This window comes from Bos indicus x Bos taurus, chromosome 25 (genome assembly GCF_003369695.1).
Source record: "Bos indicus x Bos taurus breed Angus x Brahman F1 hybrid chromosome 25, Bos_hybrid_MaternalHap_v2.0, whole genome shotgun sequence".
NCBI lineage: Eukaryota > Metazoa > Chordata > Mammalia > Artiodactyla > Bovidae > Bos > Bos indicus x Bos taurus.
In genome coordinates, this window is record NC_040100.1 from 15,628,316 (window position 1) to 15,646,323 (window position 18,008).

Consider the following 18,008-nt stretch of genomic DNA (forward strand, 5'->3'; position numbering starts at 1 on the left):
TGTACTAAAACCCACTTTGAGCAATTGTACAAACAAAGCTTTATACGTATGTATTGTACACCAAGCCTGGATTCATGTTATCATTTCTCCACTTATTTTCCCTCTGCCATTTTATTTTTTGTCTTGATCATGATACTCTGCTTCCACAGCTACAATTGGTAATGATGGCCAGCATTTTAATGGCTGGGAGGCTTACTAGATGCCAGGCACCTGTTGTAATGCTTCAAGTCCTTTTTTGAAACCAAGCAAGGTACAAATAAAGAAACAGACACAACTGCCAGATCCCTTATCTCCCTTATGGTTTGTTGGGATCCACACAGTCAAAGGCTTTAGCGTAGTCAATGAAGCAGAAGTAGATGTTTTCCTAGAATTCCCTTGATTTCTCTATGATCCAGCATATGTTGGCAATTTGATCTCTGGTTTTTCTGTCTCTTAGAAACCTAACTTGTACATCTGGAAGTTCTTGGCTCATGTACTGCCAAAGTCTAGCTTGAAGGATTTTGTGTATAACCTTGCTAGCATGTGAAATGAGTGCAACTGTATGGTAGTCTGAACATTTTTTGGCATTGCCCTTCTTTGGAATTGGAATGAAAACTGACCTTTTCCCAGCCTGTGGCCACTGCAGTTTTCCAAATTTTCTGACATATTGAGTGCAGCACTTTAATGATATCATCTTTTAGGATTTTAAAGAGCTCAGCTGGAATTCTGTCACCTCCTTGGACTGCAAGGAGATCAAATCAGTCAATCCCAAAGGAAATCAGTCCTGAATATTCATTGGAAGGACTGTTGCTGAAGCTGAAGCTCTAACACTTTGGCGACCTTATGTGAAGAGCTGATTCATTGGAAAAGACCCTGATGCTGGGAAAGACTGAAGGCAAAAGGAGAAGGGACGGAAGAGGATAAGATTGGTAGATAGCATCATTGACTCAATGGACATGTATCTGAGCAAACTCTGGGAGACAGTGGAGGACAGAGCAGCCTGGGATGCTGCTGTCCATGGGGTCGAAAAGAGTTGGACTCAACTTAGTGACTGAACAATAACAACAACTCTTATGGTACCAACTTCAAAAAGATGTCGTTTTAATATCTGAGGCCATAAATCTTAGAGAAAGGCTACATATCTGACTTCACAGTTCTCCACATGAAACAGTATTTGGAAATAAACAAACCTACAGAGCAAAACAAGGATCTCTCAGCAGTCCAAAGGCATCAGTTAGGGACTTTCACTTACCTGGTGGTCCAGCGGTTAGGACTCCATATTTCCACTGCAGAGTTCCTGCGTTCAATCTCTGGTCAGGGAAATAAGATGTAGTATGGCCAAAAAAAAAAAGAGGGCATCAGTCAAGTGATAATAACCTTACAAAGCTCAACCCCTAAGGTTCCCATAGGAAAGTGGTGATCACTGCTGCTGCTGCTGCTAAGTCACTTCAGTCGTGTCTGACTCTGTGCAACCCCATAGACGGCAGCCCACCAGGCTCCCCTGTCTCTGGGATTCTCCAGGCAATAACACTGGAGTGGGTTGCCATTTCCTTCTCCAATGCATGAAAGTGAAAAGTGAAGTCGCTCAGTCGTGTCCGACCCTCAGCGACCCCATGGACTGCAGCTTTCCAGGCTCCTCCATGCATGGGATTTTCCAGGCAAGAGTACTGGAGTGGGGTGCCATTGCCTTCTCCGGTGGTGATCACTAGGAGCCCACAAAGAACCATACAACCAGACAACATTCATGTCACTTACCCAGTGAATACAAGAATAGGGATTGACAGTGACACAGTGCTCATTCATTCTGAATCCTCGTCTAAGAGGTGTCATGCATGGTCTTAGCAATATCTTTCTAGATATGACTCCTCAGACAAGAAAAACAAAAGCAAAAATAAAGCAAAAGGACTACATCAAACTAAAGAGTTTCTGCACAACAAAGGAGACCATCGATACAATGAAAAGACAACCTACATGGTTCAGTGATTAAGAATCTGCCTTCCAATGTGGGGGCTGTGGCTTTGATCCCTAGTGGGTGGCGCTAGTGGTAAAGAACCCGCCCGCCAGTGCACAAGACTTAAGAGATGCGGGTTCAATCCCTGGGTCAGGAAGATCCTCTGGAGAAGGAAATGGCAACCCACTCCAGTATTCTTGCCTGGAGAATCCCATGGACAGAGGAGTTGGAGAGCTACGGTCCATAGCATCACAAAGAGTCGGACACAACTAATGTGACTTCACACGCACACGGGGAACTAAGATCCCACATGTTGCAGAGAAACTAAGCCCGCATGCAGCACTCCAGAGCCTGTGTGCCACAACTAGAGAGCCCGCAGCAGTCAATTTAAACAATGGGCAGAGGGGCTGAACAGATATTTTTCCAAAGAAGCTGTACAGATGGTCAACAGGCACGTGAAAAGATGTTCAACATCACCAATTATTAACAGAAAGCAAATCAATGCAACAGTGAGATATCACCTCATGCCTGTTTGTGGCTATTATCACAAAGGCAAGAAATAATATATTGGGGATTTTGCACTAGATAAGTAGTATAGCCATACTAAATATGTGAAAATCAAATCATACACCTGAAAATCACACAGTATTGTAAGTCAACTGTACTTCAGTTAACAAATGAACTCACTCATTTTTTACCTGCCCCTAGTTCAACCATTTTTGCCTATTATTATATTTCCTTCTTCTGTTTTTCTAAGCTTTAAAAACTTAGTTGTCAGTTTTTGTTTCTTCATTGCCTTCACAGTCATATAGTTTAAAAATTATTTTATTTCTTTCTTTTTCGTTGCTCTGGGTCTTTGTGGCTGTGCGTGGGCCTTCCCTACTTGAAGCAAGTGGGGGCTCTTTTCCCTTGAGATGCACAGGCTTCTCACCGTGCTGGCTTCTCTTGCTGTGGAGTGCAGGCTCTAGGCACCCAGGCTTCAGTAGTTGCAGCATGCAGGCTCAGGAGTTGTGGCGCACGGGCTTAGTTGCTCTCTGCATGTGGAGTCTTCCCAGACCAGGAACTGAACCTGTGTCCCCTGCATTGGCAGGCGGATTCCTATCCACTCTACCACCAGGGAAGTCGTTCACAGCCATACTTTTAATAGCTGTATGTACAATTCCTCCCGTATCTACCACCTATACTATATTGTGCTGAGTTATTTTTCCTGTGGTTGAATATTTACATTGCCTCAATTTTGTGCTCTTACACGTAAAACTTTAATGAACATCTCTGAGAATATATGTCACCCAGTTTTTGTTGTTGTTGTTTGGCCGCACGACTTTGGGGATTTTTGTTCCCCAACCAGGGCTTGATGGGAAAATAGGCCCTTGCTCTCAAGGCTGCTTATGAGTGCTTCTCCTCAGTCTCCCATCGACTCCCTTTCCTAAGTAACAATTACTTGAATCTGCCCATTGGAACTGAGGGAAGGTCATGGAGGCTGAATGAAGGCTGTTTGCTGTAATCAAAGTGGGAGACACAGAAAGGCTTGGTGCCCAGGAGACCCACAGGGGCCTGCACGCCTCCAGCATGCATATCTTGGGGGTAGAAGGGCCATCCTTTTCTGGTGGCAGCGTCTGGCAGCCTTTCTGCCTGTGGCTAGAAAGGTGTCCTCACAGCAAGGTGCCTGGGGTGGTGAGGTGAGTGGCCTCCTCTGGCTTCACCTTCCCAGCCCTTGCCTCCTGCCTTGAGAGCATCCCTATCCACAAAGCAGGGGATGTCTAGTCATGGCCCCACATCCTCCCAGATGACCCAGGACACGGTTTCCAGATTCCTGGCTCTCCTGCCCACCAGGCTGAGGGCTGTGCGCTCTGACAAGGAGGACTGAGGCAGACCTGGCTAGAGCTGGTCAGCTCTGAATTCTTGCATCACCTCAGGTAACCCTCCCGTCCCTTGGAAAACAAGGCTTATCCTCTTTCCAAAGAAGAGGTAGCTAAATCTCTAAGAGGCAAAGTGAGTTGCCCAAGACCACACTGGCAGTGAAGATGGAGCAGGGTTTTGACCAGGATCCACCTCCAGGGGATCACAGGGCGGCAACAGTGATAAAGAACCTGCCTGTCAATGCAGGAGACACAAGAGACTCGGGTTCAGCCCCTGAGTCAGGAAGATCCTCTGGAGCAGGAAATGGCAACCCACTCCAATACCTTTGTCTGGAAAATTCCATGGACAGAGGAGCCTGGCAGGGTGCAGTCCATGGGGTTGCAAAGAGGGGGATATGACTGAACACAGACACACACCTAACCACCTTCAGGACCTTACTGCTCTCAGTGTAACCTGGCTTCTGGGCACAAGGTCGTGTATTAAGGGGTCACAGAGGAGGCTGGTGAGCTGTGGCCAAGAAGAACATGGCAGTGGGCTGTCCATGAAAGGCAAGGAGTCAATCCTCATCCTTCCAGAAATTTCCCTGGCAGGAGGGTCTCCTTCATGGCTACTGCGCCATCTGACTATAGGCAACAGAACAGCACACCCCCACCTTCAGAGCACCCTCTGCCTCCCTAGAAGTAGGACAGGAATCTGTCTGGAGAATGGCTTGGCCCACCCAGGGTGCCCGCCCTTCCCAATTCCTCTCTCCAGCTTCTGGAGCTAGTGGAGGAGAGAATGGTGGGGTCGAGAGGTTTACCCTGTGGTCCCAGACACACACACACACACAGCCAACCTGAGTCATGGTTAAGAGCCATGATGTTTCTGAAGTCAGCATGCCTGGGTTTGAATTTATCTCATTCCTAGAAACTTGTGTCCCAGTGACTCACTCTATCCTCAAATAATAATAATAATGGTTTCATGAGTTGTTGTGAAGGTTTGTGGAATTACATGTAAACCCTTGGGACAGTGCCTGGCATCATCAATGGAACCACGTCAGCAGATATCATCATTCTATTTATCATTCTGAACCTGGTGAACCTAGAGCAAAGGGTACAGAATTAATAGCTACTGTTACGTGGGTGCTGGAGTATCAATAATGAAAGATGATTAATATATTGAAACTACCTTTCAGTCTCACAGTTGGGGACGCAATGGAGTGACAAGGACTGTGACAAACTGGAAAGTCAGTGTCCTACTAAAGAAGGACCCGACCGCCCAGCCAGCTGTCTCCATGTGAAAATTTGGGTGATGTTGCCACATCTTTGGATTTTCCAAAATTCGAATTTTTATATGAAACATACCAATTTGGGGGTAATCATGTAAAAGTGTATTTATTTTTGGCTGCACTGGGTCTTCGTTGCTGTGTGGGCTCCTCTCTGGCTGCAGTGTGTGGGTTTCCCATTACAGTGGCTTCTGCTGTTGTGGTGCAGGCTCGGGTGCAGGCGCTTCAGCAGCTGCAGCACGTGGGTTTAGTAGTTGCGGCCCCCGGGCTCTAGAGCACAGGCTCAATAGTTACAGCACATGAGCTTAGCTGCTCTACAGCGTGTGGGATCTTCCCAGGTCAGGGATTGAATCAGTGTCTCTTGCATTGTAAGGCAGATTCTTAACCACTGAGCCACCAGGGAAGTCCTGAAATGTACCAATTTTTTAAAGGTGGCAATTTATTCAGTTAAAAAAAGAGAGAGACAAAAATCTTGTAGGTCAAATTCACCTCTTTCTGTGAGCCTCTCGGGTACAGCTTTCCTGCCCACCACTGCCCCAGGGCCCGGTCAGACTTCTGTAGCCCGGGGAGGGCTGGAGAGAGCCTTGGAGGTCAGATCTGCCCACCAGCCTTTCTGATCCCATGTGGGCCTCCCTCTCACACATCCCTCAGAGAGAGGGGGCGAGAATGGGGATGTCTGTGAATGAACGTGACTGTGCCCTGGAGGTTCTGCCCACCTCTGCCCCATGTGTCCAGCTTGGGGATTGATCCAGAAACAGATGGAAGAGGCAGGAGGATGACTTCATTCCGTGCACTGGGCACCTACTACCTGCCAGTCACTGTTCTGATGGCAGTGATGACAAGAGGCCAGGCCCCTGCCCGGATGGAGCTGCTCTTAACCTCCGTGCGTGCAGGAGGGGCCGATAGTGTTGGGGTGAAACATGCTGCAAGAAACACAGGGGAAGGGGGCTCAGGAGGAGCAAAGACCCTGAGGTGACAGCGAGGTATCAAAGGTGTCGGAAGCCAAGGATAAGATGGAGATATGGCTGCTAGAGCAGGTGGAAGGTGACAGTGCTGATAAGGAACAGAGGCAGGCCCAGCGGGGCCTCTTGTCCTGCTGGCCACACACTCTAACGGCAGACGTAGGCCCAGAGAAGCTGCGTCCACCATAGCAATTTCTGACGGTTTGTTCCTCCTCTGGCTCCAGCGCACTCATGTCTCTGAACAGACAGAACTCACGTTCTCCTGTAATTCCTTTGTGTTTAACACACACACACACACACTCAAACCTTCTGAGTTCTTGAGGGTAGAGAGCCCAGCTTTTGTTCAACTCTGAGGTCTCCCCACCTTTCTGTTCCCCACAGTGCCCAGAGGTAATAGGCTTCCATATACAAATGTTTTCAATTGAAATAATGGCATGGCCTCACATCCCACACCTTAGTTTCCTGTCCTGTAAAATAGGGATGATCGTGGATTGGAGTGAGGAGGAAAAGAGATCAAGGCTATAAGCATTGGGAGCCCACATAAACTGGCCTTGGGAGGCCACCTGGGTTTTTCTCTTGCTCTGAGCTGGGTGCCCCAGGAGCTACTGGGAAAGGCTCTGGCCCTCCTCTCTCCTGCCACAACCAGGCCTCAGTTTCCTCCTCTAAGGAGAGCTAATTGGGGCCCCGGGGGCGGGCACACACTTGCCAGGGAGGCTGGGGCCAGGGACACAGGTTGCCACAAATCTCTCCTGGCTGTGCTGGTCCCCTTAGCCCAAATGCTTGCTGCTGCGACTTATTTCAACTAAGCCGTTTTTTTCGTCTGTAGATGTTCCATCTCCAAGTGTGGCCGGCCAGCCCCTAATCCCAACCCACAACCCAGACATCCAAGACCCCTTCGTGGGTCTGAGTCCCAACAAAGGCAGACCCCAGGGGACCAGCAGCCACCAAATCAGAGCTCGGGCTTTCTGGGAGCTGCAGGCGGAGCCCCTGCCAGATGCAGGGTGGCCAGAAATCCGGAGCCCCTCACTGGCATCTCGGTTCCCCCCGAGAATCAGCTCCCACTGGAGACGGAGAGAGGGGCGCCGTCTCCGCCACCTCCCGGCTTCCTCGTCCTCCTTTTTTTCCCAGGCTGTGGGAGGCAAAGGGTTAAATCCCATAGAGCTGATGCTCTGACTCCAGGCTAGAGGGGCCCGGGAAGCTGGGGTCACTTCCTGCTCCGTCCCAGTCACCCTGAACTGGTCCCCGGGTCCTCAGCTTGGGATCACCCCTTGAGAAGGACCCTAGAGTCCTCGGCATCTAGCCCGCCCACCGAGGCAGGGCATTCAAGGGGTTAAGTCCCCTGGGGCTGGATCCTGCCTTCCGGCCTTTCCCAGACCCCAGAGCCGTGAGTGGGGGACGCCTGGGTTCCCGGGGGGGTGGCCCGGAGGGCCCGGGACGGCCGCCGGGGAACAATGGGGCGCGGGAGGCCGGGGGCCCGGGCCCGGGCGTGAGCCCCCTCCCCCGCCCCCCGGCCGCCCGGGGTAGGGGTGGGGGCCGGGCAGGGGCCGCGAGGGCCGAGGATTCTGGGAAGAGCGCGAGGGTCTGGCTGTGGGGGAGGGGAGGGCGTGAGCATTCTGGGAAGAGGGAATTCGGCCGGGCCGGGGGCTGGGGCGCCGCGGGGGAGCCGGGAATCCTGGGTGCCCCCGGGGGGCGGGGGAGGGGAGGATGCCGGGCTCGGGGTTGGAGAAAGGAAGGAGGGTCGCGGGGACCGGCTGGAGCCGAAGTCCAGGGTCTGGGCCGGTGCGGGCGTGGGGGGACCGGGGCCAGGGTGGCTGCATTCCCGCAGCTACCTCCATGTCAGGGTCACCCTGGGCCGCTCTCCACACCTCTCTGGGAGGCAGCCTCCTGCTCTTCTGCCCTCCCTCTCCCTTCGCAGTGGGGCTGACTTGAGGTCGAGACCCGTGCAGGCCCGAGCACCTCTCACCTCCCTCGGTCTCCCCACTTTCCTGCTCCATGTGGGCCTTGTCATTAACCCTTTCCCTTCTACCCCGGACCGCTGAGTTTGAATTTTTCCAGAGACATCAAGGTAGATGAGTGCTCACCTGTCCTCAGCAAACACAGCAGGCCTCTTCAAAATAGGCAGGCAGCCCCCAGCTTAGCAGAAATCGCGGCTGCCACCTCCCCACAGACACTTACGGATGGGGGTGGGGGATTCTCAGAGCCTAAGAAGCTGCAGAGATGAAGAAATTCATTTACTTCCTAAAATCTAACTCCTGTCTCTCCTGGGTTCAGCTAGCTCCTGCTTCAGTTTGGTTACCACCCCACAGCCTCCTCTGGAGTCTTTGCACATGGCCACCCAAAGCCCAGGCCCCCACAGGGTCTCTCTTAAGGGTCTAAACGTTGTAGAGAGTTCTCGCACTTAGCTTCTGAGGCCCTGTTCCCTCATCCCGGAATCTTATCACCGTTTTGGGAGTGACAGCTGCCTGTGTTTCACTCTGAGCTCCTGTTCCTCTGCTGCCATCCTCTCCAAAGCACTGGACCAAAGAGGTTCTCTAGGAGCAAGGGGCATCTCATTCATTCATCCAGAATTTACTGGACACCTAGTACGTGTTAGGGATGGAGTACAGCAGCAACAAAAGAGAAAATGGATTAGAAGAAGGGATGCCAGGATGGAACCATAGTGGAAGGCTTCAGCCGGGAGTGTTCTGTTTCTTGTTCAGAGCTCTGGGTTGTCAGGATCCAACCCCTTCTTTCATAGCCAGGGAAACCTGGTCCCAGGAATTTCTCCAGCCCTTTCCCATGGCCAGCAGGCTCTGACTGAGCTGTCTTTCCCCATCTGCCCGCGTTTGTGAGTTTCACATGACTTTCAAGGTCATCTCCCTCTCTTAGAGGCCAGGACATGCCAGACACAGAATCTTGCATTTCTGGTCTTAGCCCTGCCACTTCCCAGCCTGTGACCTTGAAGAAATCTCACTGGGCATTGGTTTCCTAATCAGGAAAATGGACAACCTGATTGGGGGTGAGATGATGAGGACCATACGGCAGGCACTGTGTCTGCTGTCACATGCCAGGTGGTCTGCATGCATTCATCCTGTCTCTCTTTTCCTTTCCATTTCCCTCTCAAAGTAGTTTCTGCAGAAGTCCCTGATGGCTTTAAACTGCCCCCTCTCCCTACCTCTAGCCCTAGCTTCCTCTTTCTTTCTGTGCTTAGATAACGGGAAAGTGCTCCAGTCTTTTGGAATGCCCTGTCTGTCCCCTCAGGGAAATCAGGGTGGTTATTACTTTTTTTTTTTTTAACTCTTTAAGTGTTCCAGCTAGTCTTGGTTCTCTGTGGGGCTCATAAGCAAAGTTTATTGGTCCCAATTAGCAGCCCCATTAAGGAGGAAAATTAGAGTCTTAATGAGCTTCCTCTGATTAACAAAATAACAGGTTTCCCAGCCTCTGGGCATCTGAGGGGTGGGGTGAGAGCCTCCTTTTCCTGTGGGCGTCAGATGCTTCTCCAGCCCCCAGTCTGGGTTCAAAGGGTTATGACTGACGAGCTTTTAATTATACTCAAATTCACCTACTTGCTTAGTGGTGATCTTAAGCTCTGGAGCAGAAGGCAGGCCTACAGGGGGAGGGGGTTGCGGTGAGAACCAAGGCACAGAAAAATGGGGAGGTAGGAGACTACAGTTCACATCAGGAGAAATAAGGGCTGGGGATGGGGCAGATGGGGGAGTGGGGCTGGGGGAGTCAAAGCAGACCGGGGCTCAGCTCCCTGCCCCACCCCACCCCCAGGGTCCCTGGAGCACTGGACAGCCCTGAGTTCCGGGATGGAACCTGAGACGGCGCTCTGGGGCCCAGATCTGCAGGATCCTGGACAGAGCCCGGACGATGGTCACCCAGGTGAGGGACACAAGAAGGGACGGCGGTCCTGAGGAGAGAGTGGCCCCATTCAGGGAGGGGCGCAGGCTCTGGGAGAAACCCCGGGAGGAGGGAAGTGAGGCCTGCCCCCGATTCTGAAAGGAGATGGGGGCTGGAGACTCCCTTTCTCTCTGTAGGTGCAGAGAGTGGGAACGAAGAGGAGAGCACTCAGCAGGAAAGTTCTGGGGAGGAGGTCATCTTGGGAGATCCAGATCAGAGCCCAGAATTCAAGGACCCATCAGAGATGCCCCTGGAGACACCCTCCCAGGATGCCTCTGGCCCCCAGGATGCCCCGGCCCCGCTGGGTCACGCCAACCCCTCGGACCACCAGACCCCTCTGGACACCCCCTCCCCCGAGGTAGTCCCGACCCCGTCAGACTGGACCAAGGCCTGTGAGGCCAGTTGGCAGTGGGGGACTCTGACCACCTGGAACAGCCCCTCGGTGGTCCCGGCCAATGAGCCCAGCCTGCGGGAGCTAGTGCAAGGCCGCCCGGCCGGCGCCGAGAAGCCCTACATTTGCAATGAGTGTGGCAAGAGCTTCAGCCAGTGGTCCAAGCTGCTGCGGCACCAGCGCATCCACACGGGTGAGCGGCCCAACACCTGCTCCGAGTGCGGGAAGAGCTTCACGCAGAGCTCGCACCTGGTGCAGCACCAGCGCACGCACACGGGCGAGAAGCCCTACAAGTGCCCCGACTGCGGCAAGTGCTTCAGCTGGAGCTCCAACCTGGTGCAACACCAGCGCACGCACACGGGCGAGAAGCCCTACAAGTGCACCGAGTGCGAGAAGGCCTTCACCCAGAGCACCAACCTCATCAAGCACCAGCGCTCGCACACAGGCGAGAAGCCCTACAAGTGCGGCGAGTGCCGGCGGGCCTTCTACCGCAGCTCGGACCTCATCCAGCACCAGGCCACCCACACGGGCGAGAAGCCCTACAAGTGCCCCGAGTGCGGCAAGCGCTTCGGCCAGAACCACAACCTCCTCAAGCACCAGAAGATCCACGCCGGTGAGAAGCCCTACCGCTGCACCGAGTGCGGCAAGAGCTTCATCCAGAGCTCGGAGCTCACCCAGCACCAGCGCACGCACACGGGCGAGAAGCCCTACGAATGCCTGGAGTGCGGCAAGAGCTTCGGCCACAGCTCCACGCTCATCAAGCACCAGCGGACTCACCTGCGCGAGGACCCCTTCAAGTGCCCGGTGTGCGGCAAGACCTTCACGCTGAGCGCCACGCTGCTGCGGCACCAGCGCACGCACACGGGCGAGCGGCCCTACAAGTGCCCTGAGTGCGGCAAGAGCTTCAGTGTCAGCTCCAACCTCATCAACCACCAGCGCATCCACCGCGGCGAGCGGCCCTACATCTGTGCCGACTGCGGCAAGAGCTTCATCATGAGCTCCACCCTCATCCGCCACCAGCGCATCCACACGGGCGAGAAGCCCTACAAGTGCTCCGACTGCGGCAAGAGCTTCATCCGTAGCTCGCACCTGATCCAGCACCGGCGCACGCACACGGGCGAGAAGCCCTACAAGTGCCCTGAGTGCGGCAAGAGCTTCAGCCAGAGCTCCAACCTCATCACGCATGTGCGCACGCACATGGACGAGAACCTCTTCGTGTGCTCCGACTGCGGGAAGGCCTTCTTGGAGGCGCACGAGCTGGAGCAGCATCGGGTGATCCACGAGAGGGGCAAGACCCCGGCCCGAAGAGCTCAGGGCGACGGCCTCCTGGGGCTCGGGGACCCTGCCCTGCTGACCCCACCCCCCGGAGCCAAACCCCACAAGTGTCTGGTTTGCGGGAAGGGGTTCAACGACGAGGGCATATTCATGCAGCATCAGAGGATCCATATTGGCGAAAACCCCTACAAAAATTCGGACGGCCTCCCTGCCCACCCCGCCCCCAAGCCGCCTCAGTTCCGGTCCCCCAGGCTCCCTTTTGGAGGGAATTCCTTTCCCGGTGCTGCGGAGGGCAGAGCCGACCCGCCTGGACAGCCCTTTAAAATGCCCGACGGGCAGGAGAGTTTCAGCCACAGGCTGGGGCTGCCCTCCTCCAAGTCCTACATCTGTTCGCACTGTGGCGAGAGCTTTCTGGATCGCTCGGTGCTCCTCCAGCATCAGGTCACCCACGGCAACGAAAAGCCCTATCTCTTTCCCGATTATCGGATTGGCCTCGGGGAAGGGGCGGGGCCCAGTCCCTTCCTCAGTGGAAAGCCCTTTAAATGCCCCGAATGCAAAAAAAGCTTTGCCCTCAGCTCAGAGCTGCTGCTGCACCAGAAAGTTCATGCCGGCGGGAAAGCCCAGAAGAGTCCAGAGCTGGGGAAGAGCTCCTCCGTCCTCCTGGAGCATCTCAGGAGCCCCCTGGGGGCCAGACCCTACAGCTGCTCAGATTGTGGGGCCTCCTTCCTCGATCGCCTGGCTCTCATCCGGCACCAGGAGACCCATACTCAAGAAAAGTCCCCCATACCCGAGGACCCCCTCCCAGAGCCAGCCACCCTGTCCACAAGCCAGGAAGGTGAGGGAGAGGCCCCCGCACCCACAGAGAGCAGCAGCCATGAGGAAGGGGGAAGCCCCAAAACCAGCTTGGAAGAAAAGCCCTATTTGTGCCCCGAGTGTGGAGATGGCTTCACAGAAGTCTCAGCCCTCCTCCTCCATAGGAGCTGCCACCCCGGGGTCACCCTGTGAACAGGGTCTGGAGACCAGAGGCCTCTCTCCTGAGAGGAACACTGGGTCTCCTCAAAAGTTACGTGGGGAAAGGAGGAAAACCCTATCAGATTGTAGAGAAGAAGAGGATAAAGAATTGTGGGTAAAAGTAGTGCTTTTACATCAGTGATGAATAACCCTTTAAAACTGTTGGTGGGAACCACTTATAAGGCAGTAGAGAAAAACTGTTGGGTTAGAAACCCTATAAATATGTAGGAAAAAAAAAGCCCTTTAAGTCTGTAGCAGAAAAACCCTATAAACCATAGTGGATAAAAGCCCTATTAATTGTAGGAAGAGGTCCCAATATGTCTCTAGACAACCCTATAAAACTGTATTGAAAACCTAGTGAAACTATAGGGTCGGGGAAGCACAGGGAATCCGACAGCATCGACTTGGGAGGAGTGACCCTTAGAAGGTGTAGAAGGACCTCCCATGAACTCACTCCACAGTGTTCTCTCCCCCAAGAGTATGGGAGGGAGCCCGTCTGCCAGAGCCGTGGACGATGACACCAAGGAAAATGCTGGGCTGGGGGAGGAGCGTGGGAATGAGGAGGAAACTTCTGATTCCCCAGAGGAGAAATGACCCAGGAACTGGGAAGAGAAGGTCCAGTTCAAGGCACTGGGGGTTCTGTGGGGGACGAGGGAAGTCTTAGATGATTGTGTGTGAGAGAGGGAGAGGCCCATGGAACTCCTGATCAGAAAGAACCCCCAAAATGGGAAGAAAAAAACATGTCCAGCCTGTTTAAAGGCCAAAGTTTGGGGAGCATAAAAGTTTTAAGTGTAAGGAGACTAGGAAACCACCACAAAAATTAGGAGGGAAGAGTAGGGTGATTTATTAGAGTGCTTTGAGGAAAGCGAACCAAGGTGGAGAAGCCGTTGAGATGGAACCCAACAAACCCCAGGCTGCCCAGTCCTCCCTGTTTCAGAAGCTTGTCAAACTGCAAATACAAGCAGATCCTAGCTCAGGCCACCAGAGTTCCCCACATCCCCGAGCCAGGCAGGACTCCCCTCTCCCCAGCTCAGCTGGGGAACATCGCTGCGAGGCCTCCAGGGATGGAGGGTCCCTCCTGCCACATTCTCAGGTCTCACTGTCGGGAGGCTTCTCCTGCAATCTAACTGCCACCAGTCCTGAGGCTGTGGCAGCCCATTTCCTTACATTCTGTCCTCAGAGAGGGAGAAGCCTTGTTAGTCGACCTCCAAAGAATAAATCCCTTCAGAGACACGAGGTCTGTGTGTGGTCAAATTCTGGCCAGACTTCTCTTAAGAGCACCACCTTTGATTCTCTGGCAACAAGGGACAGCAGAATGGACAGAATTGAGAGCCTGGATTAGCCAGCAACCTGATTTTTAACCTCATTCTCTCACGTGAACTGTTAGCAAGGCTGCAAGAGGACGAGCCAGCAAGAGGACACGTAGTGATGGGTGTCCAGATACCCCACAGACTGGACCGTGGGTCCCTGAAGAGTACACGGAGACCTGACCACCTTCCTCACCTGGGTACCTGGAGCCTTCTGAGGTTGCAGCAGCCCAGCCCAACTGTGGTCTTGGAAAGAAGACAGAGTCCACCCACTTGGCTCCTCTCCTCCTTAGCCAGAAACCTTCAGAGGGAGACAGAATGATGAGAAACACACTCCCTGGCCAGGCCCGGCTCCTGTCCTCACACACCACGTACAGTGACATACTTTCATTAACCCTGCCAAACCTGCTCCCGTGGTGGGGAATGAGACTGTTGTCCTCTGAAATGGTCGAAGAGCCAAAACTCTTGAAACATCCATAACAAGAACCCCACCCCTTAACCCCAGAGACCCTTAAAGGAGGACAGGACTCCCTGTCCAGAGCTGGGTCTGGAGGAAGTGCCCACTGACACCACGTCGGCCCCAGTAACGTGCTGTGGTTCAAGTAGAACTGAGATGCCAGGTGGGGAGTCACGTCCCTGGAGAGGGTGACCCGGCTTCCTACAAACCTGTGGAAGAGACCTCTGATTCCATTACCTAAAAGTTCAAAAGGTGAAAGTCCTTCACCCTCCGTCTGTCCTGTTCCCAAAGGGATGACCCTCAAAGGCTGAAATCTAGAACACTGTAGGAGGAAAAGCCTAGGCCTGCTGGGGAGAAGGGAAAGGCAGGTCTTGGGGGACTGAGGAGACCCTGATTATATCTGCATAAAGCCCCACCCACCCAAGTGCCAGGTCAGAAAGCGCCACCAGGAGGGGAGAAGGAGCCTGCCTGCCTCTACTGACAGCATGGACCGAGGAGGCGTCCCTCTGAGACTGAGGAAGAGGAGACCATTCTCCAAGCAGGTTTTTTCTTTCCTCTAAGATGGCAGCAGAAAGAAAAATCATTTGTAGAAACAAACCCCTTGTAAAACTAGAAGCAGATCCTCTTGGAAATAGGCCTGAGGAATCAGTCTCCAGAAGGGTCCGGGAGAGCAGCTTTTGGGGCTCAGGGCCAGTCCGGGGGAAGATGGGTGGTCAAGGCTGACTGAGGGCCTTTCGAGGCCTCGGGTGTAGCATACATAGTAGGGTGCTCGCATGTCATAGGGTGAGGGCCAAGGGTCTTGGCTGTGGTACTGAATGGATGATGTGGACACAATTAGTTGGGGTCTGGGGTTTCATAGCAAGAAAGGGGGCAGAGTCAGAGACCTTTGGGGTGTGACCTGTTCTCTGTTGCCCACCTCCCCAAACTCCTTTAGCCAGCTGCTTTCCTCCCAGAGCGAGCTACATCTTGGGAGGAACTAAGCAGGGAGCAGGCTGGGGGAGGCGGCAGTATCGAGTCCTTCTGACCAGGTCAGGCCAAGGCCCAGGGGATTGTGGCACTTTCCCACCGGAAGCGAGTCGGGAAGGCAGAGTGTAGCCAACCCCTCCTGTCCAACTCCACGCAAGCCTGACTCTTTAGACAGGCCCTTATGGAGGAGCGCAACACAGGGTCACAGCGTCATTGGTGAAAGCAGAAGGGAGAGTAGAAACTGATCTGAGCTTAGGGTGAAACTTGAAACTGCTATGGATATGGAGGTCAGAAGGGAGCCCGGGAGAACTTGCCATGAATCCTGAATGGTGGGGAAGCTCGAAACCATCACAACCGAGAGGTGGGGTTCCATCACACCTGCCCCTCAGGTGAGCAGCCCCGACTCTTTTGCCCCCACTCATCTGACTTGTCCCCGTGGAGTGAAGAAAGGCCCCACTTTTGAGTATTGTGTGTCAATAGCAGTGTTGTGTCAGCGGTGGTCATGTTGATTAGTTGAAGAGAATAAAGGGAATAAGATTTCCCAGGTGTTTTCTATCTTCTCTTTCAAATTCAGAGCAAGCTGAGAGAGCCCGTTCTTTGCCAAGGCAGGGTCCACATGTAAGTCAAAAGCTCAGCCCAGCCCTGTTCCCAGAGGCCGGAAATCTCCATCCAGTGCTTGCTGGTGGGAGCCTGAGGGTTTATAGCTTTAAAATCTATCCTCTTGGGAGACGGGGAGAAATGTGCTGAGAAGGTGGCAGAGCCAAGCAGCACAGCATGCCGACTTCTGGGTGGCAGCCTGGTGACTCGCACTGGGCTGGCTCAGGGCCAGCTGTGCTGCCCCAGGGAGCCCTCTCTGGCCATGACGCCCACACCCTCTGCAGACTGCCACGAGGCACAGCGCCCAGATTTAGTTCCAGAAGCTGGCAGCCGCCTCCCCTGGTTCTCCTGGGTCCTGGACTGTGTCCAACCCTTCCTCCAGACCAGAGCCCCCTAGACCCTGAAGAGAAGTGGTTGGAGACCTAGCTCGTCATCTAACTCAGGATGTAGCCCATGAGCCCCCAATGTGTGGAGAGGCTGAGGCTAACAGAAGGCTGCCATTTACCTAAGATCTATTGCAAGGTGGTAAAGGAAACCAGAATGACCAGGAGCAAGCTCTGTGTACAACCAAGCCTCTCCTCCCCCACCCTGGGCCTGCCCGGGCCTGGCCTGGGCTCCACATCGTCTGGGTCAGGCAGGGATGCACCGCCAAATCCTCCTTGCAGGCTTGCCTCAGCACTATCTCCTGGGCCTAAACCTTGCCCTGGCCCAAGTGACTGCTTGAGGCAGCTCTAACCCAGTGCCTGCCTCTGCCCCAGTCTGCTGGGGGCCTCCTGCCCTAGCCAGGAAGCTGTATCCACACCTTCCCTTTGTCTTTCTAACCCCAACTCCCAAGGCAGGCTCAATTGTCTCTCCTTTCCCTTCTCCATCTGGAAAGCAAGGGGTGGGGAAGGGTGAAAGAGAAGAGGGAATTGATTTCATGAAGAAGCGAATAAGGAAGGCTATTCTATATTTCCTGGAGACACTGAGGTCCATCAGCATAGGAGTCCTCTGTAAAATGAGGGGACTCCAGAGGAAGAACAGACACTGGAGCCCACTGATTCTTTTTTTTAATTTATTGGGCTGCACTGGGTCTTAGGTGCAGCAGGTAAACTGTTAGTTGTGGCATGTGGGATCTAGTTCCCTGACCAGGGGTCGAACCTGAGCCCCCTGCCTTGGGAGTGCAGTCTCAGCCACTGGACCACCAGGTAGGTTCCCCATTGGTTCTTACTTAGCAGAAGGGGTTGGATCCAGGCATAGTACCTGCCACAGCAGCGGGGCAGGAAACTGGCTAGAGGCAGTGACATGAAGGATGAGGGCTGCAGGAACAGGAAATTGTGAGTGTCGGGATTAGGGGTGGGGTGGGAGATAGAGGATGCATAACAGGTGTCAGCTTAAGAGCATAGTGGGGTGGGAACTGAGAAAAGGCGAGAGAGCAGAGGCTGGACTGTGGAGTACCTTGTTGGAGTAACTTCGGGATAAGGACACCATTGGGGGAAAGGGGAATTAAGGCGAGTGACATGATCTTAGCCCCATCCTCCAACCCTGGCCATAAATGGTAGCAATTTGGTAAATAATATAGCAGAGTGTAGCACCAGAGAGCCCAAGGGAAGTGTTACTTATTTTTTAATCAAGTTTCAGAGCTTTGCTTTTTGATGTAAACATTTAGTGTGTGTGTCACTCAGTTGTATCTAACTCTTTGCAACCCCATGGACTGTAGCTCACCAGGCTGCTCTGTTCATGGAATTCTCCAGGCAGTACTGGAGTGGATAGCCATTCCCTTCTCCACCTTCTCCACTCTTAAGAAGAGTGATTGAAGTCAAATGCTCCCCTGGAACCTGTGGCCAATCTCACTGGAACCTGGCTAAAACAGGTACCTTTGCCACTATGGCCAACATCTGCTCACCCACACAGGCCAGCCAAGATCAGGACTGGGCCAGGAGGAGCTTTGACCTCCCTGTCCCAAGAGCCCAGGGTATCGCAGACACTGAGTTTACTGGTGCTTGGAAGGGATTAAGCACACTGACGGGGAAGGGCCTGCCCAACTCTTATGGCAGATCTCCCCGGTATTGGGCAGGCTCATTCTAAAACCAACATTTGTGAAGAACTTACTCTTCCTCCTGCAGC

General features: G+C 53.5%; 1 protein-coding gene across 2 annotated transcripts; it reads left to right on the forward strand.

Annotated features, from left to right (window-relative positions):
• Positions 1-7,192: 7,192 nt before the first annotated feature.
• ZNF629 (zinc finger protein 629) lies at positions 7,193-15,846 on the forward strand. Of its 2 annotated transcripts, none has more exons than XM_027527550.1 (3): positions 7,193-7,400; positions 9,773-9,880; positions 10,036-15,846. In XM_027527550.1, the coding sequence occupies exons 2-3, from the start codon at positions 9,808-9,810 to the stop codon at positions 12,567-12,569; spliced, it is 2,607 nt and encodes an 868-aa protein (XP_027383351.1). In that variant the 5' UTR covers positions 7,193-7,400; positions 9,773-9,807; the 3' UTR covers positions 12,570-15,846. The 2 variants fall into 2 exon arrangements, with proteins under 2 accessions (XP_027383351.1, XP_027383352.1); XM_027527551.1 differs by lacking the exon at positions 7,193-7,400 and adding an exon at positions 7,771-8,598.
• The last annotated feature ends 2,162 nt before the right edge of the window (positions 15,847-18,008 follow it).

What these genes read in the sequence shown, in the direction of transcription:
- ZNF629 (XM_027527550.1), top strand. Translation starts at nt 9,808, where the DNA reads ATGGAACCTGAGACGGCGCTCTGGGGCCCAGATCTGCAGGATCCTGGA. An exon ending in CCCGGACGATGGTCACCCAG is followed by an intron (nt 9,881 to 10,035) that starts GTGAGGGACACA and finishes TTCTCTCTGTAG; the next exon opens with GTGCAGAGAGTGGGAACGAA.